The sequence below is a fragment of the Biomphalaria glabrata genome, chromosome 12 (assembly GCF_947242115.1).
Source record: "Biomphalaria glabrata chromosome 12, xgBioGlab47.1, whole genome shotgun sequence".
Classification (NCBI taxonomy): domain Eukaryota; kingdom Metazoa; phylum Mollusca; class Gastropoda; family Planorbidae; genus Biomphalaria; species Biomphalaria glabrata.
The window spans coordinates 7,787,102-7,812,285 of NC_074722.1; the positions used below are offsets into that span (position 1 = coordinate 7,787,102).

Here is a 25,184-nt window from a genome sequence, read left to right on the forward strand (position 1 = left end):
TCCAAGTCATAACAAAAAAACTTTATTCATTAAAACAATTTCAAACACGTTTTGTGTTCGTTTAACAAACGAATTCAATGACAACCAAAGCTTTAAAAAAGGGAAATAACCAAAACAAATGCTAACATACAAGCTGCTTTACTTAACGTGCCGGTATTTTAAAACACACAAAAAAAAAAAAAACGTATCATGGAGTTGAACTGGCCAGTGCACATGGTGTGCCTTCAAGACAGTATGATATAACTGATAACGCTCGTTCTACAGTTGAAGTGTCGTCTTTATCAACAAGTCAAATAGTGCAGATTTTAAATGAACACTAATGATTGTATGCAAGAAGTCGTTCAGCTACAAACAAAATATCATTAAAGATATAAAATAAGGGGTCAACTATATAATACAAAGACGCAAGAGCGCATACAAAAAATACCTGTTGTAAAAGTTCGGAAAGAGAGGGAGCAGAAATAAAACCAGACAGGTCTGCCCACTCCTTCATTTTCATGTGTTCATTTTGAAAAGCATCGGTAAATTGTAAACAAAACAACAAACAAAACGAACTATATACATATGAAATTATAGTAAATTGAAAACAAAACAAAACAAACTATATACATTTATAGTAAATTGAAAACAAAACAAAACCAACTATATACATATGGAATTATAGTAATGATTGTTGAAGTAAGGATCAAAGGGAGATAGAGATTGTATAAAAGAACTAGGCTCTTGCTTGATAGTAGGCTACTATTTCCTCGAGCTCTGAGCTCTGCAATAAACCAAGGGCGACAAGCCTCGATCAATGTACATTTGGCAATAGCAGGACATCTCCCAACACAAACATGTTGCTATATGAGCTCACCAGTAAGAGAGATATTTTGTTTCTCAAGGAGATTGGTGCTATTCATAGTTCCTGTACACTTACCTAAAAAGTAATGACAGTTGCGTTTTAAATTTGAAAATCTCTGTCTTATAGTTAGCCATATATTTGTATTTTATTATTACTGCATGCCTCAAAAGACTACAGAGGTACAAGTTAAAATAATAATAATAATGTGGTACCAGTAATAGGCTTAATCACATTGTCTAAATAAAGTGTAGCCTTGTACTATTTTGCCAAACATGTTTGTTACTAACAAAGAAAGCAATGAGTATATCTACACAGTTCACAACAAAACAAAGTTAAATTTTTTGAGTTGCTATCACAACATAAATTGTTTTAGTAATGTAAGGACTATTGGAATGAAATCATTTACCACTGACTTATAAGACTTGGAGACAAAAACATTTACAATGAGTGTAACTCAGGGCTGAAATTAAAACAGCACAAGACTGTGCAGCTACCCAGAGTCTTACCCTTAATGAGGGCATCCACATCAAAATATTTTTTTTCAAAATACAGGCATGCATCTTAAATAGATACAAATAAAAAAAAAACACAGCATAAGATAAATGTACAAATACTCTATTTCGTTCTTCCCAAGTATGACACTGCGTATGCTCAAAGATGTATTCATATCATTATTAATTATTATTAGATTATTAATAGCCATCTTTGACCACAAAGGAGGAGCTATATAACATTATTAAGTGCCATTTAAATATTAAAGCTAGAAGAGGGTAGAGGTCTTCTAAAAAACCCTGCCCAAGTAAACCCATTTAAGAAAATCAGGCAGTGTTGTAACTGCATCACAGTTCTAAGAGTTTAGCAATGGTTTGACTTGCCCTTTCTACCAGAAAGTCATGACTAATAAAATGACATCTGTAGCTGGACCAATCATCTACAAATACCAAGTTGTAAACTGGATATGTTCAAAAGGGAAGTAATCAATGATTTTCTCAAACAACATGTAGAGTAGCCAAGAACGTTTTAATGTTACTAACACTGCTTGTCATATTAATCTATAGGAGGTCTGTGGCCTCTAGGCATCAAATTATAATTTGTTTTTCTTTAAAAGTACTATATGATATTGAAATAATTATATTGAAACAAAGAATCTATTGGATGTCTCAGGTGGTGCTTATATATTTTCTAGTTGTGATTACAGTTAGGCTTACAGTGGTGACAGTACAAGTAAAAAGATATACATGTAAATAAAAGTGTTTTTTTTTAATAGTTTTTTTTTTAAATATGGTCTTAACATCAGTTAATAGCTTCAGTGGAAAATTGAAAGAAGAAAAACAATTTGGGGTCATGGTTCATAGACACTTGCAGCAACTCAATTTGGACAGAAGCCTACATATTTTATACAACCATTAAAGAAGATACACAAAATCAATCATTATACAATGAGACTATGTTCTATATACACACTGCTTTCACTTATATTGGATTTAATTTTTTTTAAAAAGGGTGGGGGTAAAAAGCTATTCAAACAAATTAAATCACATCAGATGTTTGTGCTGACACAGTTTTGAAATATTCATTTTTTGGAACACTAACAAAACTTCAATGATCAAACTGTGTTCAGAAGTATGAGTATATATATGTATTGCCAAGAGCTACTGCTTCTCTCCTGATGAACTCTTCCCCAATGAGCTATTATTTTCCTTCAAAGAATTTATTTGGCTTTCAAGCTCTTTCATAGCCTCCAACAAGAGAGGCTTTTCCTGTTGCAGCTTTTGAATTGTTGCATTCCTGGCTTCTAATCTTGTTTTGAGTTTCCTAAATGCTGCAGCTTCTTTAAAAAGTTCTCTGTGTCTTTTTTTCTCAGCGAGGAACAACTGTTCCATTTCTTTAAATTTATAATGACCTGTTTCGGTTTTTATTGCTTTTATTTTTTCTTTCAGAAATTGTATAGCGTCTTCTCTTCTTTTGATTGTTTGTTTTAAATTTTTTACAGAGCGAGGCAGTGAATTCAGTTTGGCTTTAAGAGCCGCCTGGATTTGTAAAAACTCTTTTTTTTCCTCACAGCGAACCTTCGATAAGTATGTGATATAATTTTTTAGTCTCACTTCTTCTGGGGTCAAACCTTCTTCTCTGAGATAATAAACTTGATTTGCCTTGTCTTGTACAGACATAAAACTGACGAATAATGGATCAGCTAATAAAGTAGCAATATCATCACATGTTTCTGATATGGGAACACTCTCAGAAATAATTTCTTTAACTCCTACCTCTGAAATGGGCACACTTCCAGAAGTACTAATCTCTTGAACGCCTGCAATAGAATTGGGCACACTTCCAGAAGTACTATTGTCTTGAATGCCTGCCATAGATGTAGGCACACTTCCGGAAGTACTAATCTCTTGAACGACTGCCACTGAAATGGGCACACTTCCAGAACTAGTTTCACTAGCACCTGCCTCAGAAATAGGAACAATACTAGAACTTATGCCTTCAACACCTATCTCTGAAAAAGTCACACTTTCAATTTCTGTATTAGAAATGGGCAGAGAGACTGAGGAACTGATCATTTCAACAACCTGATGAGCAAACGCCAGATCTGATGCAGAATTCATTTTTTGTGTGCGTGTAAAGGCAAATGTCTGGTTTGTCTAAGACAACGTGGATTTAATAATGCAGGTGATAGTCTAAATAGAACTGCAATAGGGCAATGTAGTTCATAAAGTAATCTTCAAATCAAATTACTTTCAAAATCAAATCTGGAAGATTTTAATATAACAACAGATTCACAATGTTGATCTATGATTTTAGAAATAGTACCAATCCTTCATGTCCAATTTTAATGGACGATAGTCACTAATCCAAAAAAGTTGAAAACAAATTGTTTAAATCTGGGTTTTTCCAATCAATGGGTTGGATATTTTTGCATGTTCACTGCAAGAGAAAAAAAAAGTATAAAACTTGTTAATGTTTATTTGTTGATATTTGAAAGAAAATTAATAACTGTATATTTATTTATTTGCTAGTTTTGAATACATATATACAGTGCTTTTTTTTTTAAACAAATAGGTGCCGGTACTCAGCCTAACTTTTAACTACTAATAAATTTTAAAAAAACATAAAATACAAGAAAAGTAATAACTTTCCCCCTCATTGAAAAACGTGCCAGTACGCTGTAACACTACGTACCATCACAAAAAAAGCACTGCACACAAACAAATATATATATATATTATTATATCCTATATAGTTAACAAATGTAAAATTACATTTAAGAAAAACACAAAAGGAATCCTTATCGTAAAGTTTTAAATTTTTTAAAAATTTAAAAAGTAAATTAAAAAAAAACACTCTATACACATAAAAGCACCATTTTCAGACTAGCGATCTATGGTGGAGATGATGTAAAAGTCATCTAATTCTGTGGTTCTGTGGCCCAGTGTTAAGGAGGATGTTATTTAGCCAGCTCAATGATCAACTGCCTTAGAAGTTAACTTTTCCCCAAACAAATCTTAGTAACCATTAAGGTTTGTATATCCAGGTGCAAACTGTAAAAATGAGAGTTTTCACCAGGATTCGAACTCTTGGTTCAGAAGCCATGCGTGTTACCACTCATTAACCACGCCACCATGAAGGCAATAGGATAATATGGAATTTCATTCTGTTTGATTGAGTTTTAATTGTAATCGAGCCAAAGCTTAAGATTTAGGATCATCCAGACATAATAGACAATTTACAATATGAATTCCCTTTTACTAAAGAATTTATTTACATTCATTATTCTAGATCAGTGGTTTTCAACATTTTTTGGCCTACCGCCCCCTTTTTGTATTTTTTCTTTTAAAAAATATGCCAACGCCCCCCTGTAAGAAAAACACTTATAAAGAAGCGTGAGAAGGCAAATTTGGACAAAATGTCATTTATTTATTAATTTTTATGCTATCAATAACACTTACTCCGCATGGGCGACGACCGCATGCCAAATGCGATCTTCTTTGACAAGCTTAGAGGAGGACAGTGTTACAGAGGTGCCCCCTCCCCATAAAAGCACAAAATTCTTGGAAAATATGCAAGTCACAACTGGGTAAAACACTGCACTCAGCCTAAATCTTTGGTATCGAGGACATTGTCATTATTATCATTATACAAAAATTAAGTCAAATAATTTGCAGTGATTACATACAAAAATTAATCTCATTGTCATGACTTTCTTTCAAATCCTAAGAATAGTTTATTTTTAAATTACTGAATATTAGGGCCTATGTTTTTTTTTAGGTTTAATTGTAAATTTAGTTATAATTTTAATATATACTGAATATGCTGAATTCAATACAAAATGAAATTAAGCTAATGGGAACCTTGTGCCTCCTGCAGTCTGACAATATTAAAAATTTCAAGCTTTAAATTAACCAAAGCAAGGTTAAATCTAGGTTAACCATGCATGTTGATGGAAAAGCTAACAAGTAATTCCATTTTTGACCAAAGTTTTGAAATTTTACTGAAACATTTAAGTGCAGCCATATCTCTGTTGTGCCTCCAATGTTAACATTCTTTTTACTAAAGACATAATTTTGTCAATCTATTTTTTCTTGGAACTCAATTTAAACATCAGTAACAGATATTAAATTAAAATAATTGTCAATTATATTAAATTTGTTTTATTTATTTATATCCTAGAAGCAAAATCTTCATTTATTCATAGAGCATTGTTAGGTGAATTACATATATATCGATGTCCTTAAGTAGTAATTCATTAGTCAACAAAAAAGTTGTGAGATTGTAAAATCTTTTAAAATAGATTTAATATTTTGATAAAAGAGAAAATGATTTAACAAATGAAAGTCAATTTCTTTCCTTGCAGTCGGAGCTTGGTTTCATTCATTTGTGTTAGATGCCTACCATGTAAAACAATTTTTTTTCCAGCTGAAGTAATCATCAACCGTTGAATCTTCCTGTTTCTCAAAAAAAAATAAAAAATTTCCCAACATTGTATTTAAGAGCTTAGCAAAACGAGCAAAAACAACTCCCTTTTGAAATCCAGCCAACGGTCCGTTTACAATAAGACATGTTGCTTATCATTTGTTTAAAAAAAACTGTAGAAAGATTAGCTTATTTTCGGCATTGGCTTGTAATTTTATTTATAATTAGATTCAAATAGAAATAAATTTGTGGGCTAAAATTTTAACAAGATGCTGCCTGTGTATCATAATTCACAAGGATAGATCTGTTCTTTATTCTATATTACTTATGAAGCCATTGTAGTGTCCAACCACTGATTGTTCCCTACATGTCGTCATAAGCTACATAACTAGACAATTTTGAAATAATATTTCATCATTAACCAAAAAAAAAAAGTTTTTTTTGTGTCACAGATAATTTTTGAAAATTTTAATTTTAGTTTTTATCAATTTTCAAACAATATAATAAGACTAAAAGGCCACTAAAACATATCCTGCTTTGCCATTTTTTTTTTATATTTTTGAATAGTAAATTTTTCATAATTGTTCATGAATATTTTAAAATTATTTTTGGATATTGCTATATGTTTGTGAAGCTGACTTGGTTTCTTAACCCCATCTGAAAATTCCGTCATTCAAAGTAGAACATTGGAATACTTTTTATATAGTGGCAATTCAATATAACTCAGGAAAATACTCCTTTACATACCAGTGAATTTTTGTAACAACAGTTTGTTCATTTTTTGTTTAAAAAAGGTTAAATTATTCTTTTTGAATGTTAGCTTTAACGTTGTTTTATTTTAATTAACATTTACATATCAATACATTAACTTATGTAGATAAAATAAACTATAATCTTAAAGGCACATTACCTAGTTTGTTTATCAAATCATAAATGTTTACGCCCGCAAAGATATAAGGACAATAGAAACCCTCTGATTATAGCAACGGAGTAAGAATTTTAAAATAGAAAATGGGATTCCCGAACTCAATTTCTAATGATGTTTCTGTTCTTAAATTAGAAGCCAGCTAACCATAATTTCTCTATTTAGTTTGCTAACTTTAAAGTTGAGTTGAAGAATTTTTTAATTTGTTTTGTTTCAGTGCACCTTTAGTTTCTTCTTTCCCCCTGTATGCCCAGCGCCCCCTACTGCCCCTTTGGCTCCCAGCACCCCCCAATTTCACGAAAACGCCCTCCCCCCAAAGGGGTGATAGTGCCACCATTGAAGACCACTGTTCTAGATCTTAAAAATATTAGTTGTATTTTATAAGCTTCATGTAATCTCACAAAGCAATAAAAATAAAACAAGATGCTGAAATTACAAGAATTACAGAAATGAGAAATCTAATTGGAGAATGTCTTTCTACCCAGAAAAATTCCAATTATTAAGAGTTAATTTTTTTTTTCAAATCAAACAAAATATAAAATTTAAATGCTATTTAACCTTTGTTAGACACACATTAGAATATATGTTCCTCTGTTTGGGAGTCCTCAACTCAAGAAAACAAAGAAACTAAAACTAAAACACAAAAATAGAGCCATGAAATTTATACATCCAGAAAGACACAAATATTATATGCTAGAACCAAGTGCCCATTCTTCCCTAATGCCATTAGAGCATGGAAAGAGTTGCCAGAATCAATAAAAAAACAACAACAATGACTTAATAAAGCTTTAAGTCTCTTATTAACGGGCATGACCATATCGACACGTAATATAATGGATACGCATGAGATGCAAATTTATGTTCCTCTTTAAAGAAATGACTAGATTAGATTCTAGATATATTGGCCAGAATTGCACAGTCCACAACAGAAGTTGCAAAACTATGGAAAGTCAAAGGCACTAAAATCAGACTGATGCACTCCCTAGTTATGGCCACATTCTTATATGCTTGCGAATCTTGGACACTGACTGCAGAACTAGATAAGAGGATTCTAGCGACGGAATTAAGATGCTAAAGATCCTAGGTATCACATACACTGCATCACAAGCAAAGATATTAGAGACATAATTAGTTCAGCAATCTGATCAAATGATTATCTGTTAACTACTCATAACTACTGTCAAAAAAATACAATCTAAAACTTTATGACCATATTACAAGGTCCTTAGGACACACAAAAACCTTCCTTCAGGGAAAAAGAAGAAGAGGTAGATAGAGAAAGTGATGGGAAGACAACATAAAAGAATGGAAAGAGAGGAATGGAGAAAGACAGTCAACAGATCTTGTGTGGTGCCCCAACAGTCCAACAGACTAAGGAATAGGTGAGGGTGAAGATATAAGTCAGAATGGGAAAAATTATCAAATTTCAATTTAAATATATATATATATATATATATATATATATATATAGCCGCATAGCCAAAATATAATATATTAGTTAGTAGATTCACAATTTTTTATCTAAATCTAAATATTTAGTAAATATTATATTAAGTCATAGACTAAACTAGATACTAAGATAGGAAATAAAAATCATAAAATGATATATTATACTAAAATTTAACTAATTATAGATTCTAGATCTAGAAATCTAGATCTAAAGTCTATAATTACTTTAGTATAGAATATAAATCTATCTTATATTTCATTATATTAACAACTCACCTTCTTGTTCTCACTATCTGGACTGATGAGCAGAAACTGTTCTGAACTGGAGTGTAGACACACTAAACTGACTAAATTTGACTAAATAAGTTAAATGTCACACTGTTAGTGACAGTTATCATGGGGTGGACATGATTCAGGTCTAAATTCTAAATCATTAAATCTACAGTTACTATTACCACTATGTCTAATATTTAGATATATTATAATATTATAGTCAATTATAGTCTATAGATATCAATATGATATCTAGCTAGATCTAGGAATCTAGGTCTAGACTAGTAAGTAGAGTGACTGAATTAGAATAAATAGAGTCACTAGACTTCACTAGAGTAGAGTCTCACTAGACCTATAACTATACTATATATTTATAATTATATTATTATATACTATAATAATAATCTAGATCTCTGGGTCAGTACTACTACAAGTACAGTAGGTCTAGATCTAGACCCAGCTACATTTTATATGATTAGCCTATTTTATAACTTGATAATGATTATATACAGAAATGAGTTTAATAACTTCAAACTTGAGTAAAAAAAATGTAGACACACTGACACAGAGACTGTCAGTAGACTAGACTAGTAGTGTCAGTGAAAAGTGTGAGTGGGACACAGTCACAGCAGTACAATCAATTAATTCAATGGTTGTCTTTAATACTAATCTTAAATCTAGATATAGACAGTCTAAATTCTTATACTTATATCCAAAACTAGATCTATAGATATTTCCTACCTTGTTGAAAGACATTAATACGTTGTAATTCAACCTAAATCCAGATCTACACTTTAGTATCACTAGATCTAGATTCTAGTAGAGTCTACATATTTTCATATAAGCCGCCATTTAAATTTTTCTATCACCTAAAACTGACCAATAAAATTTAAGAAAATATGGTAGTTAGTGTTCATTGGTTAGAGCATTGATTCCCAAAGTAGTCTATATAGACCCCCAGGGGTCTACGAAGAGTTCCAAGGGGGTCTACGAAAGTGAAAAAATAAATTGGGGGTCTATGAGATGCGTCCATGGGGGTCTACAAAAATGGATTTCATTTAAGCACATCTCACCAATGTCATTATTTCATACACTAATATATGTTTTGAACCTTAGTTAATACTTTCCATATTTATCCTGCTATTCAAACGAAAAATTGTTAGATTTAATTTCAATACTTATTTAAATAGCTTAATTGTTTTCTACATGTATCAAAAAGAAATGTAGATTATAACGCATTGGTTATTTAAAATTGGGATTCATTCCTTCCTTGTCAAACAAGCGGTTGACAAGTGCCTTATTTATGACGATATGAAACTAATTATGCATGAGGATCATTTGAGACGAAGCCGGCCTGATAAAAAGATAAAGGTTTGAACAACTTTCGAACTCTCAAAGATAAAGTTCAGACTAGACTCACAAAATCTCTCTTCAACATCATACAGAGAAGATGGTGGTTTGTGAGCGTCTTAAAAGATCTCTCTATAGCCAAATACAGAAAACACTATAAATAAAACATTGATTTTACCAGCTGTTAAAGTAGTTTTAAAAAATGTTTTACACAAACATGTGATATTGTTAAACAAATTTCTTTAAGCAACAATACAGTAGGCACATCGGAGGTTTGAGTTATAACAAAAGTTTCTTATGTAATTCTTTGCAAACAACATATACAGTTTGGGATCAACGACCTCGCAGGCTCTGACAGGGTGTAGCGCTGTGTGCTGCATGCTGCCTAAGGGTCCTCGTCTCCTCATTTTTTCCTCGAGGTTGACCCACGAAACAGTTCCCATGTTTGGGTATATCTGCAAGGCAGCAGAGGTTTGAATTAAGTTCCCCACCCCCCGCTAGGTTGGTGGGAAGCCTAGGCTAATGAGTAACGCCAGTTACTTCGCCCCTTCTCCTTTTTGAGAAAACAGTTCCTCGGATCCAATACTTGAGCCAGACGTGAAAAATGAAGATATACACAAGAAACTGCTCTTTGTGAAAACTTTTACAGCGATACTTAAGGCCAATAAATTAATATTTAATGTTTGAAGGACTACTTCATAGAACAACAGATTCCTATATGAAACATAATATTCGTAGCAACGGATGACGAACCTGCAAAAAAAAAACAAAAACAAAAAAACACAAATTTCCAGTATTTTTGGTGGTTCCAGTAATCCATACCAATTGTTATTTTAAATGGTATAAATTTGAATTTCATCAATAAAATAAGATAGAGCTCTCTAACTTACTAAGTAGCTTTAAATTACTTATTTACTCTTCCACTCACTACAGTTAGAAATTACTTTTAAAAAATGGAGTTGGTGAATTCGCAAAAATGCAGTACCGGTATAAGTTAAGCAGGGGGTCTACCGAAAACCAGAAAACATGGCAAGGGGTCTATGAGACAAAAAGTTTGGTAACCACTGGGTTTGAGCATAGTAAGCTAAAAGTAAATAATATATAAAATATAATACACAAACCTATATATATATTATGCTATGGCACCCCTGTAATTATGCAGTGGGTACCTAGTCACATAGGTGTGACTGGCAACACTATTGCAGAATCCTTGGCCCACCAGGGAGGGCAAATTCCACCCACTGAACAGGCTGTAAGTTTTCATCATGCTCTGGCTATAATTCAAAAAACAGAAATGGAAAAGTGGTTTGAGTGCTGGGACAAGTCCCAAAAAGCCCGTGGAGTCTGGGAGCGCATGAGGCGCCCTGACTGCACTTCCCAGTGGTGGAGGCTGTCCAGGCCTGAGCAAGCTATTATAGCACAGTGCAGGACAGGCCACTGTCCTGTTGGCTCATATTTCTCATGGCTATGGCCAAATTTCGATTCACGGTGTCCCCGCTGTGGGGAAGAAGAGGAGACAGTGCCTCATATTCTGTTTGACTGCCCCAGACTTGCTGATCTCCGCCTCGACAGGTCTGAGAAATTTTCGACCTGTATGGTGACATATACGCAAGACAGAAGGGTTTAATTCTGTCCAGGGATTTGCAAGAGAGGATTTGAGCATCTCAAACCCTCACTCAAATTGAGTTTGATGATGATGATGATGATATATATTATATCTAGACTGGACGTGTTTCCGTTTTCCAGTCGTAGTCGTGTTGGGGGGGGGGAGGGGAGATCGGAATTCAGTGACATTTTTTGCTTTTTTTTTATTATAGGTGAGATTTTAATTAAAACTAAACTATCACTTGCCCCAGCGCAGCCAAAGGGTTTTGAATTTAAACCCCCCTACCAGGAGGTCTGCAGTCAAATCCCCCCTCTCCTATAAAAACAAAACAAATATAAAAAAAAAAAGAATGCAAATATGCAAACGACAAACCCCAAATTCCAAGAGCATATATAGCTAAGGAAGATTTTGATTTAAAACCCCCCTCCGAAATTTACGATAAAACCCCCTTTTCAATAAAAGACTGGCGGATCCAGGGGGCGGTAGGGGCGATCGCCTCCCACTCGGCCGACCCCCCGACCCCCGAATGGGGAGGGCGGACGAATTTTAGCATAGAAATTCCCCCCCCCCCCCTAAAATTTAGGGTGGAGGGCGGTCCAATTTATTTTTAGAAATCACAGCTTGTTAACAGAATCAATTAAATATCTACATGATTAAAACTTGTTATTGATATTTTAAAGTATCCTTATATTATATCGTTTATATCGAACATTTTTTTACCACGAATCCCCCCCCCCCTGTCGCGCCCCTTCTGATATCTAGTGTGATTCTTCTTGATTTTTTTTTCCCCTCTGAATGGTCGAATTTCTTCCGACCATTCCATTTCATCGTAGTAACGACTTTTGTGTGACAAAAAGAAAAAAAAAGTCCGCTTCATTTGTGGGATAAATTTGTAGGCACCTTTGAATCCGTGTAGGTCAGATGATTGTGGATACAATGCACATCTCTTCAAAATACAATCGTGATAATTATAATGAAAGTTTACGAACGTTGAAAAAGTTTCACAGTCCATAGCTTTTGTATTTCGAGTCTTTTTATTCGGATAATCAAACAAGTGAACATATCCACGTGCAGACCACAGAACACTGTTGAGCAGTCAAAGTTATCGAGATATTGTATATAGATCATGATCATTTACACTGTTCATTGTAATATACCCGCCGCAGCTCATCCGCGAGTAGTCAGAATGAGATCAGTTTTTAATGTTTACCAAAAAGAACCAAGATCTCAGATTTCTGAATGCGCGTAAGGCCAACATTGTTCCTAGTGCATGATTCCTAGTTGTACTTGAGGGACACAACCACGATGCGAATATGAAAGAAAAAAATGGAATTGTCTACAAAAAATGGATTGAAATCAAAGGGCACAGTTACCAGCTTAGTCTTAATAGAATTTTTTTTATAGAAAAAAAGAAAAGCGGGGGGGGGGGGGCGGCATTTTTTGTATTTCGCACGCAGGCGGCCACAACCCTCGCGGCGGCCCTGAGCCTAATTAACAAGTAAACCATTTAAAATACTTCTTTAAAAAAGATAATACCTCCTTTATACCACCTATAGCAACAACAAAAAAAAAAAAAACAAAGAACTGGGGGCGGGTGGGGGTCATCTTGAAAGAATGAAAGAGTGTGATTCCACCTGTAGTGACGGAAAATGAAAGAACAGACTACCGTGTGTGGGGGGTGGGGGGTGGGCAGGTCATCTTGAATGAATGTCAGAGAACAAAAAAGGAGTAGGCCTATAAATAGTATGGGCCTACCGGCAAAAACCAAAAGGCAGTCGACCAAAACGGCAGACGACCAAAACGGCAGACGACCAAAAGGCAGACGACGATTAGGATGGATTGATGACGAAAAGGCAGATCTACAAGAACCAGCGTGGAGACGAAAAGTTCAAGAGAGATCTGAATGGAAGACTATGTTCAAGCAGACCAGAGCCCTGAATAGGGTCTAGAACCACGGACGAAAGATAACTTTTCAATTATATAATTAAACACATAGGTATTTTGAGTTGCTAGTCCGTGTAACTGGCTTTTAATAAGATAGGAGCTTACGTAGTTTTTATTTGTTTTAGTTTTTTTTTATGTTCAGTCATAATAATTGAAAACCATGACCCACTCGCGTACACATAACACCCGAACAGAACCATTCTAGTATATTTTTACCATCCTCACCCTATGACGTTAAACAACATTAAGTTGCTGTGCTCAATTCTACTCGACCACATATTGAAGTGGCTCTTTAAGTGATGTCTGTGCTATATGTCGTTTAGAAACTTCACAAACTCAAGCGGTTTAGACGTCGAGAGGATGTGATGCGCACATTGAGTCCAAAAATGGCGGCATCTAAAGCTTTGACTGTTTGGTTCGGACTGTGGTCAGTTTTGGTCAGTTTATGTAAGTTGTATATTAGTTCATTTCACCACATGCTGGTCCATTTATAGACCTACCTTTATATCACCAGTAGTGATATTTTGATGAATATGATACCACTCAAATTTGTATGCATTTTATTTCAACGATAGAAAGGTTAGCTCTATATTTAATTGTAACTTTATTACAAGTGACTAGCTCTATATGTGACTAGCACTATATTCAATGGTAACTTTATTACAAGAGACTAGCTCTATATTTAATTTTAACTTTATTACAAGTGACTAGCTCTATATTTAATTGTAACTTTATTATAAGTGACTAGCTCTATATTTAATTGTAACTTTATTACAAGTGACTAGCTCTATATTTAATAGTAACTTTATTACAAGTGACTAGCTCTATATTCAATGGGAACTTTATTACAAGTGACTAGCTCTATATTCAATTTTAACTTTATTACAAGTGACTAGCTCTATATTCAATTTTAACTTTATTACAAGTGACTAGCTCTATATTCAATGGGAACTTTAATACAATTGACTAGCACGGGCAAGTGTATGGAACGTGTTGCCAGGAGAACCCATTACTTCGACTTTTAAGTCTCTAATTAACATGCGTGTCTAGACTAACACATCTATACGGGTAGGACGTAATTATATTTTGTTTTTAAGGAACGTCTGTAATTTATAAGACAAGATTTGTAGTCGATCTACTAATGCTAATCTGAGCGCAAAGACACGATAACTTGTGAGAAGTCATATTTTTAAAAATTACATATGGAGTAAATATATAGGCTATATTGGTAATATTACTAAATATATTACTTTAATGAAAGTGAGTCCGCCAAGCTCCAGTGGATACCTGACATTGAATAAGGAAAATAAATGTAGTTGTGTTGATTACATGACACCATCATGAACCGTTGGCCACAGAATAGAATGAGGTTTATATAACCTTCCTTATTTGATGTAGTTCTTAGATATACCTATTATTTTTTAACCACCGTATCTATCTTATAAACTAGAGAGTGTATCAATGTGTTAACTAGTTGTGCATGTTAATTATAGATTTACTTTTTTTTTCTGACTGATTCAGGCAACCCGTTTCATGGTTCAGACACTTGAAAAGAAGATGTACTTATGTACTTTATCATAGCATAAGGAATGTGCCTCAATCTTTGTGACTTTCTGATTATTTTGCCTGGATAAGTAGTCACGCTAGGTTTTGAGATTTAGCTTGTGTATTGTCTACACAATCTTATGGCATACACGCATTTGGAGGTGCCTTTAAATATATAAACAAACTATTAGGATACAATCAAGTAGCACAGCACAGAAAATAATTTGAGTTTAACGCCTTGAAACTCAGTTCAATAAATACACAGTATTCAAAAATTATTTGTAGCTTATACAATGACATAAATTACTATATTTGGAATAATACACTATGAAAATACAGTTGATGAACAAAAAAATCCAGTAAAGAAGAATAATTCACGAGAAACAATAATAACTAGGAACAATAATCAATAACTAACCGTGAACAGTGACTAGCGACCAAGGTTTATCTTGACCACGTCTGCTAGCTTCTGCCTTGACCCCCATATCATGTTTATTATGCTAATCAGGGCTATTAGGAAGTGTCTTATTTTCTCACGCTGCTACGCACACGTAATGTGATCTGAATAGTAAGGGCAGTTGACTTCCTGCTGGTCAGCCGATTGTCGGCTCTAAATTGTTCATTTTCTTTTGGTTTACACACTAAATGTGACAATAGTTTTTTTTTGTTTTTTTTTATCTGTAAATTATGGTTTGGTCTTTTTATGTAGGTCTATTATTGCTAGTTAACTTTTAAGTCTGTCCTAGAGTGTCTCTAAATTGAGTGATTTCACTAATGGTAATACACTAGTCGAATATTTGAGTCTGTCATTTTACGTCTCGAGAGACGATCTTTTCCTTTTGCTGGGGGGGGGGGGTAGTATTTGCTATACACTTAAAGGGCAACACGGACACCTCCTTGTTGATACCCCCCCCAACCCCCATAAGTCCCCAAAAGAGATTGGCCACATCCCAATGAGCATGATAATACTTTTACTTAGTATGTATGTGGAAGAGAATGTCTCTCCAAAAAAAAAATAGGGCTCTAGAGTCACAGGTAAAAGTGCTTCACGAGATGAACCAAAGTCGTTTCATGACCGAAGGAGGCCAATGATGAGAATCTCTGATGATGAAACATTGTCAGCCCTTTGTCGGTTTTATAAAAAAAAAAAAACCATACTGGTACGAAACAGCGAATAAAAAAAAATTGTGTTGGGGAAAAAATAACCATTGCCCTTTCGATCGTGAAAGTTGCTTCGTTGTTCTAGGCACAATGTGATTAATAACAGGTTAAATTATATATTTGTTTTTCGTATTAGGATACTTAGTGATGAGCGGTGATGTACAGTACATTACCTAGATTCTAGTAGCTTAATATATTGTATAAATACTTAATGGTTTTAATAATAATAATAATAAAATAACAGATTTGAAAGTACTCTACTTTAAAAAAAAATGTTGTATTTCTGTGTTTGTTATTCGTTTGTTTAAAATACTATTACAGTATATATTAACTACTTATGCTATAGTATGCGTCCACATTAACATACCTTATTTTTCAGTTGGACAAGAGTTTCATTACACACATATAAATGCAATTAGTGGTTTTACTCATTAAAAATATATCTAAACAAAAAATTGATAGGTCGTACAGACATAGTCTATACATCGTCTACCACAATTCTAACAATGTCTCAAATTATAAGACTGGGGTTATTCTAAGATGGTATGCTGTAGGCCAAACACTGGGCTCTAGCTAGTGCAACACTTTAGAAAAAGGCTAAAAATTGAGTTTGTTAAAAAATATATTTTGAAGTAATTTTTGTTTAAACAATGGAGTTATTTAAAATTTAGCAAGCACTTATTTGAGATGAATCAAAGAGTTAATTAAGATGAATCAAAGAGTTAATTGCGATGAAACAAAGACAATAGGGAAAAATGTTTTGCGTTCAAATCTTATTTGTATAAATCATAATTACATTTTTTCTTAAAAACTTTATTGAATGAGGAAAAAAAAAGGGGGGGGGGGGAGATTATCACCCTCATTATTTAACTTTGATCCGCTAGTACCTGCATTTAGTGAATTTGTGTTTTCTAAAAGGATTAGGACTTTTTTAACTGCTTCGAGGCAACCCGCAGAACAAGAAGCCAATGTATTCAAGTCTCTACAAAATGAAGTGTTTCTAGTGTTGACAAAGGTCATAAGTTTAAAAAATACCCACTCTTCTATTCTGTATTCTACAAGCTCTTAAACTGTATCCGGAAGAAATCGTCTGCTGGCCGTAGCTTCTGGGTTTTAGTTTCTGGGTTCACGTGCAGTCTTGCTTGTGTACTTACTATTCTGTTACTGTAAAAATGAAGTGTACTTGCCAACTTGTGAAACACTTCGATTGTGAAACGAGGAGGGTGGGGGGAGGGGCTCACGAGTTTGAAACAAAGAGATTTTCCGAAGTCCCTGAGTCCATACAACTGAAATGGATACCAGGCATTAGTTGGGAAAGGCTGTTGGTCGTTGTGCTGGTCACAAAAAAAACATCCTCATATATCGTCGGCTATAGAAACGCACTAGATTTGTCCTCATCAGCCCCATTGACCGCAAGGCCTAGAAGGATGACGTAACTTTTTATTGAAATTTTATTTTCACTTAAACATTAAGCTCTGAACGAAACATTCTCAACCTTGAAATACATCTGTCCAAAAAGGTTTTTGATGGAAATGAGACGATACTCATGGTGACAGTACTTTTGATATTTACTCCCTAAATCTCGTTCTGAAAAAGAATCGATTTTGTCAAACATAATTTTGATTCGATAACCAATTGCATTATCAACTAGTTAAGACCTACGTTACATATATAAGTATTATAGATTTCATTAGTTTTTAAGGTTGTTGTGTTTTGTCAACTGTTAGATCTAATAAATAAATCTAATGAAAGCAGACTACTGCAGATGTTTTGTAATGTTGTATATTTGCTTGGGTTAGGTTAAATAATTAACTACCAATAGTTGAGTAATTGGTAACAATTTTTTTATTGATTCATGTCTTGTCTACGCCAATGAATAATTATACAAAGTATCAACTTTGGTGTGTGAGAAATAACGTGTACAAACTATTTACCAGACAGACAAACAGGTTGAGTTGATATAAGCTTTGTCAAAATAAGTTTTTGCTACAAGGAAAAGAACTGAAAAAAAAAAGGATTTTATAATTCTAAAAAGGACACTTAAAACTATCGCATTCCTTTCTAAAAGCATAATAAATCATAACTATATTTTGTACTTCGAATACACCAACACACTAGCTGGTCCATCCAAAGGAACGGCAAGTGCCAATCCAGTTTAGGATCAGCGGCTTCGGAGTCTCTGCCAGGGTGCTTCAAGATGCCAAAGGGTCGCCGGCCTTTAATTTTCCCTGAGAGTTGACCCCTGAAGCCTTTCCCATGTTTGGGTATAGCTGCAAGGCAGCAGAGGTTTGAGTTCAGTTTTTCCTTCTCTAAACGTTTGTTGATCTCAAATTTGGACTATGCCAAGTGTTGATTTGCTACTTTGTTCCGTTATAATACAACCTACTTCTTCTCTTAATAATAAGTTGTTATTTTTAATCAGCTCAATGTAGTGTGAAATACATTCATTGGAAGAATTCCATTCCAAAAGACAGCAGTATCCAATCAGATAATTACCCCGGGGTGTATCCCATCAACTCCAATGTCACGTGGGTGTTCGAGACAACGTACGGCCAGTGGGGCGTCTTCTTTCGAGACTTCGCCCTGAGCCACGACGAAGATTTCACAGATGGGGGTGACTTAATAAGGCTTCAAAGCGACAGGTAGGCTACATTAATATATCATTATAAATCAAATGCAAGACAGGTCTTTGGTGGATACTTACTATAGTACTTACAAATTGTACCACCCAATGGCTTAATTGACAATTCTTATACAATTCTAAGTCAGGTCATGTACATACAATTCTTTTTTCAAAAATGTATCCATCGGGACAAATAGGGCCAACATAGAATTCACCTCGGGGCGCGGTGGCTGACTGGTTAAGCACTTGGCTTCCGAACATGGGGTCCTGGGAAATCTAGGTGTAGACTGGGATTATGATTTTGGTGATTTTTAAGGTACCCCTGAGTCCACCCAAATCTAATGGGTACCTGACTTGAGTTGGGTAAAGTAAAGGCGGTTGGTCGTTGTGCTGACCCCATGACACCCTGCTCGTTAACCTCTGGTCAAAGAAACAGATGATCTTAACATCATCTTCCAAATGGATAGCAAGGTCTGAAAAAAAAAAAGAATTCAGCTCCAGCTGGAATAATCTTCCCAGCATGCAGCCGAATTTTCCGAGCTCACATAAGTCTCACCAGCTACATGAGGAGGTTCTAAACCCCACAGCAAAGCTCTCAGCCCCCTGGATGACAAAAGGGGTAACCATTGAACCACGATGGAGGAACCTGAAAGCCTTCCCCACGCCATAATACAGCTACATACATAAAATTTTATTATGCATTTAGTATTGTCACCAGGAAGGCCCCAATCTCGAACGCTGCCCGCTTCCATCCCATACTGTCCACAGGAGATTACTGAGAGAACGCTCGAAACTTATGATAAATACATAATTCTATTTCATAGATGTTTTCACCAAGAAACATGTGCTTCTATTTCAGAAATGGTCCAGTCGTGACCTATACTTACAGTTCTGACTCCAGGCCTTATATCAGCAAAGGTTCAACACTGATTATCAGCTTCTTGTCTGACTCGATCAAAGATGATCCCAGTGCTAGAGGCTTTGACCTTGACATTCTGTTTGGAAACACTGAAAGTAAGAGTGGGTAGATTGATCGGTTTTGATTCAAAGCCGTTCTCTCACGCAAGAAGGTCATGCTCTGCTACAAGCAATGTGACACTGACTGGAATAATGTTACTTATAGGCTTATTTAAAGTACAATGACCCATTTAACTCTTTCATAACTTACTAACTTTTGTTAACTCTTTCATAAATCACTAACTGAAGTCATTAAACTCTTTCACAACTCACTAACTTCAGTTAGCTCTTTCACAAATCACTAACTTCTGTTAACTCTTTTACTCACTAACTTCAGTCATTTAACTCTTTTACAACTCACTAACTTCAGTCATTTAACTCTTTTACAACTCACTAACTTCAGTCATATAACTCTTTTACAACTCACTAACTTCAGTTAGCTCTTTCACAAATCACTAACTTCTGTTAACTCTTTTACTCACTAACTTCAGTCATTTAACTCTTTTACAACTCACTAACTTCAGTCATTTAACTCTTTTACAACTCACTAACTTCAGTTAGCTCTTTCACAAATCACTAACTTCTGTTAACTCTTTTACAACTCACTAACTTCAGTCATTTAACTCTTTTACAACTCACTAACTTCAGTCATTTAACTCTTTTACAACTCACACACTTCTCTCCCAGTGTTACCGCTCGCTTTATTAAATATGGCGTATTCGATTTTCTTTCATCATTCTTGTTGTCTTCCAAACTTCAAGTTGTTGGTTCTCATAAGTAATTAGCTTCTTTAAACTTTAAACCCCCTCGCACTTCCCATTCTATGGCAAATCCAGCGCCATTTGTCTCTTTGGATTTCTTGCTCTATCGATGTTTTGTTTTTTTCTCACAGACTTGGGTTTTCTTCTCACAGACTTGTTTTTCTCACAGACGGGTTTTTTCTCACATTGGTTTTTTTTTTTTCTCACAGACTTGGGGTTGTTTCTCACAGACCTGGGTTGTTTCTCACAGACTAGGTTTTTTTCTCACAGACGGGTTTTTTCTCACAGACTTGGGTTTTTTTTTCTTACAGGCAGTAGTAAGAGATATGTGCTCCGCCAACAATCCAGTATATGTGGATGAATGTCGGAGCTTGCTCGTCTTGTTCTAAAATAACTGATTTCACATTTTGTTTTGAAGATGTTGATTTTGTTGGGAAAGTGGCGTCACTCATGGAAATAACATTTGGATGATTTTAAATAATGTTCATTTTATGAATTTCATAATGGGCATGCGTAGCAAGACAACCTTACAAAAAAAAATCTGCTGGAGGCTGGGTGTGGACAGTATAGAAGCACTACTTACAATTCCACATCTGCGCTAGATCGGACATTTATCCCACATGGACAACCACATGCCACATCTTTTTTAGGCGACCTTAAAGGTGGACGACGTAACAGAGGTGCCCCCCCCCCAACGCTCTAAAAGTAAACTGAGGCGCCATTGTGCACTCACTGGCAAAAAGGAAAGTACCTGGCAGCAGCTGGACTCTGAAACATTCAGTTGCAGAGCTCTCATGAAGGCCGCGGGACACATGTTTGAGGTTCAAAGCAAAGCCCTTATAGAAGAAAGGCGCAAAAGACTTAAACTTAACTGCGGACAACGGCTTTGTCTGCATCATATATGAAATAATATGCAGGTCGCAACTGGGTTTACGTGGCCACGTGAAACTCTGCAATCACCCTACTTAATCTTAGGAATCGAAGACATTGCCATTATATTATTTTATTATTCACAAGATCACAAATCGAGATCTTCCTATCTTATATAATACAGACGTTACTTCAAAAAAGAAGATGATTACGTCCTACGCGTCATGCACTCAGTCAAGAATATTAACCAATGACCTAAATTCTGCCAAGTCATTGGTTTTCTTGGCTAGCTCAGGCATTCCATGCTCTAATAGCACTAAGGAAGAAGGAGCATTTGTAGTATTTTGTCCTAGCATATGGAACGAGGAATGTGCCTTTATCTCTATGTGTTTCTGAGTATTTTATTAGGTTGTGTTTTTGTATTTGAAGATTATGGTTCAGTATTTTATGTATAATTGTTACTTTACTTTTGAGTCTTCTGTCCTGAAGGCTTTCTAAATTTAGTGATTTTACTAAAGGTGTTACTCTAGTCAAATGTGAATATTTGTTTGTTATGAATCTCACTGATCTATTTTGTGTCTGTTCCTGTTTCTTTATGCTTTCTTGAGTTGAGGAGTCCCAAAGAGAGAATGCATATTCTATTATTGGCCTAACCAAGGTTAAATAACATTTTAGTTTTATGTTCTTATTTGATTTATAGAAATTTCTTTTAATAAACCCTAATGCTTTGGTTGATTTTTTGATAGTTTCATCAATATGGGGATTCCATGACAGTTTTTCATTACACTAGGTATTTTGCGTTTTTAGTCTGGTACTGGTTTACCATGAATAAGATAAGTGCATTTAATTTGTCTTAGTTTTTTTGTTTTTCTTTATAACTGACATTTTTCTGGGTGGAAAGACATGCTCCAATTTGATTCCCATTTCTGTAATTCATCTAATTCTCTTTGTAAAATGTCTGTATCTTGTGTTGTTTTTATTGTTCTATATATTATGCAATCGTCTGCAAATAATTTGACTTTTGTTCCTGAACTAATGCAATTTGGTAAATCATTTTAGTAAATTAAAAATAGTAGTGGACCTAAGACTTTTCCTTGAGGTACACACGAGTTTAGTGTTACTGATAGATAACATAGATACGTTGAAGTGTGTGTGTGTGTTTTTTTTCCCGTTTTCTGTGTGTCGTTTCTGCCTAATTAATAACTTAAATTATGCTTGTAATGGTTTTGCTGATATTTTAACCGTGTTTGAACCAGATCAGATCATCTTTAATGATTGATATCTATGAATACAGGTGACGTGCGACTCAAACTCCATGAAGCGGCTAAGAGAAAGTCTAACAAAAATGACGACACAGGCAACGACTCCCTTCCCGTCATTCTCATCGTAACCTTGACCCTCCTCGCTTTGGCTGCTCTGTGTGCGGCTGTCGTCTGTGCTGTCAAGCTGAAGTCCGCCAAGAAAGTCAAGGCAGACGATGACAGAGATGTCTTCGGCGTCCGGCGAGGTTCCGGTGTCCGGCACTCAAGACACGGCTCAAGCACGTCCCCTCCGCAGTCGCCGGATCAGACAGACGCGCCGCGAGTACTGACGGGAAGGCAGGGACAGAATGGTCACTTTGGCTGGATGGCACGAGCTGAGAGAAGCAATTCCCTAAATGTCAGTATATATATATAGTTACATACAATACATATACATATAGTCACACTAAATTTGTAGTCTGTTAGTAATTAGTTCTAGCATTTTAATAGTTCAATTATAAATAAAAAATGCTCCCCTTGCGATCTATAGGGCAGATGATGTAAAGGTCATCTGTTTCTATTCCTCACGGTTAACCAGGGTGTCATGTGGCCAGCACAATGGCCAACCGCCTTTACTTTTCCCCAACTAATGTCAAGTACCCATTAGACCCGGGTAGACTCAAATGCGCCCTAAAGATCACGAAATATAAAAAAATCACAGTCTTCAACCGACTTCGAACCGAGACCTTCCGGTTCAGAAGCCAAGCGCTTTACCACTCAGCCACCGCGCCTCTTTGAATAATAAATACGCCGGTTGTAATTTTAGTAATTTCGCTATTTACATAAATATATTTTGTACCGCCCCGTTTTTATTTACTGAGTAGTGAAGTAGAATCCTTGAAAGATTAAAGGGCATGACTTGGCCAAAAGTTTGACAGATAATCATAATCACATAAACATATTTCACACAGATATAAACACATATCTACACAGATATACACACATATCTACACAGATATACACACATATTTCACACAGATATACACACATATACTTCACACAGATATACACACATATTTCACACAGATATACACACATACTTCACAGATATACACACATACTTCACACAGATATACACACATACTTCACACAGATATACACACATATTTCACACAGATATACACACATATACTTCACACAGATATACACACATATTTCACACAGATATACACACATACTTCACACAGATATACACACATACTTCACACATATTTACACACATATACTTCACACAGATATACACACATACTTCACACATATATACACACATATACTTCACACAGATATACACACGTACTTCACACAGATATACACACATATTTCTCACAGATATACACACATACTTCACACAGATATACAAACATATACTTCACACAGATATACACACATATTTCACACAGATATACACACATACTTCACACAGATATACACACATACTTCACACATATATACACACATATACTTCACACAGATATACACACATACTTCACACATATATACACACATATACTTCACACAGATATACACACGTACTTCACACAGATATACACACATATTTCTCACAGATATACACACATATTTCACACATATATACACACATACTTCACACATATATACACACATATACTTCACACAGATATACACACATACTTCACACATATATACACACATATACTTCACACAGATATACACACATACTTCACACAGATATACACACATACTTCACACAGATATACACACATATACTTCACACAGATATACACACATATTTCACACAGATATACACACATACTTCACACAGATATACACACATACTTCACACATATATACACACATATACTTCACACAGATATACACACATACTTCACACATATACTTCACACAGATATACACACATACTTCACACAGATATACACACGTACTTCACACAGATATACACACATACTTCACACAGATATACACACGTACTTCCCACAGATATACACACATACTTCACACAGATATACACACGTACTTCTCACAGATATACACACGTACTTCCCACAGATATACACACATACTTCACACAGATATACACACGTACTTCCCACAGATATACACACATACTTCACACAGATATACACACATACTTCACACAGATATACACACATATTTCACACAGATATACACACATATACTTCACACAGATATACACACATATTTCTCACAGATATACACACGTACTTCCCACAGATATACACACATACTTCAGACAGACGAACTATCTAAACTTCACAGACACCAAACACCCCTCGAAACTTCTAGCCTCAGTAAATAACGATTGGTTTCTATAAACTCGTGTTTTGACAAAGCTTATATCATTTCACTCCCTCTGAGCACCTTAGTTCTGCCACTTCCAGTTCTCGGATAAAGTTAAAACCTTGCACAGTTATTCACTGTTCCTAACAAAGCACGAATCAATAAAAAAAATATTAACAAACTAGTTAGTTCAATAGTGACAATTAGTTAATTTAGCTCGATATCGAAAAAGACAAATACATCTTCCTGTATTGAGATATATGGCTGAACGTGTGAAGTTTTTCCCCTTAGTCAATCTCTCTCTCTCTCTCTCTCATTATATTGCCTTTGTAGCACGTGTATGAACAAAGTTTGCGCACC

The 25,184-nt window shown here is 35.0% G+C and overlaps 3 protein-coding genes across 6 annotated transcripts in view; 1 reads left to right on the forward strand and 2 right to left on the reverse strand.

Moving 5' to 3' along the window:
* Positions 1 to 9,263, reverse strand: part of LOC106077236 (unconventional myosin-XIX-like) — a 40,972-nt gene extending 31,709 nt beyond the window's left edge. For all 3 annotated transcript variants that reach the window (XM_056006904.1, XM_056006905.1, XM_056006903.1), the window contains exon 1: positions 9,150 to 9,263. In XM_056006904.1, the coding sequence (XP_055862879.1) occupies positions 9,150 to 9,164 (15 nt within the window). In that variant the 5' untranslated portion in view covers positions 9,165 to 9,263. The remainder of the gene's footprint in view (positions 1 to 9,149) is intronic.
* On the reverse strand, positions 1 to 15,332 carry LOC106079947 (synaptonemal complex central element protein 1-like). 2 transcript variants are annotated; one of them, XM_056006917.1, is made up of 3 exons: positions 8,919 to 9,002; positions 8,412 to 8,492; positions 1 to 3,775 (listed from the first exon to the last, which is right to left on the reverse strand). In XM_056006917.1, the coding sequence occupies exon 3, from the start codon at positions 3,454 to 3,456 to the stop codon at positions 2,497 to 2,499; it is 960 nt and encodes a 319-aa protein (XP_055862892.1). In that variant the 5' UTR covers positions 3,457 to 3,775; positions 8,412 to 8,492; positions 8,919 to 9,002; the 3' UTR covers positions 1 to 2,496. The 2 variants fall into 2 exon arrangements, with proteins under 2 accessions (XP_055862892.1, XP_013096673.2); XM_013241219.2 differs by lacking the exons at positions 8,412 to 8,492; positions 8,919 to 9,002 and adding an exon at positions 15,272 to 15,332.
* Positions 13,573 to 25,184, forward strand: part of LOC106079948 (uncharacterized) — a 19,753-nt gene continuing 8,141 nt past the window's right edge. Inside the window, exons 1-4 of the mRNA XM_056006914.1 lie at positions 13,573 to 13,755; positions 18,437 to 18,656; positions 19,497 to 19,651; positions 22,520 to 22,884. Of these exons, the coding sequence (XP_055862889.1) occupies positions 13,674 to 13,755; positions 18,437 to 18,656; positions 19,497 to 19,651; positions 22,520 to 22,884 (822 nt within the window). The 5' untranslated portion in view covers positions 13,573 to 13,673. The remainder of the gene's footprint in view (positions 13,756 to 18,436; positions 18,657 to 19,496; positions 19,652 to 22,519; positions 22,885 to 25,184) is intronic.

Coding starts and splice junctions, on each gene's coding strand:
- LOC106079947 (XM_013241219.2), bottom strand. CDS start 3,456: ATGAATTCTGCATCAGATCTGGCGTTTGCTCATCAGGTTGTTGAAATG.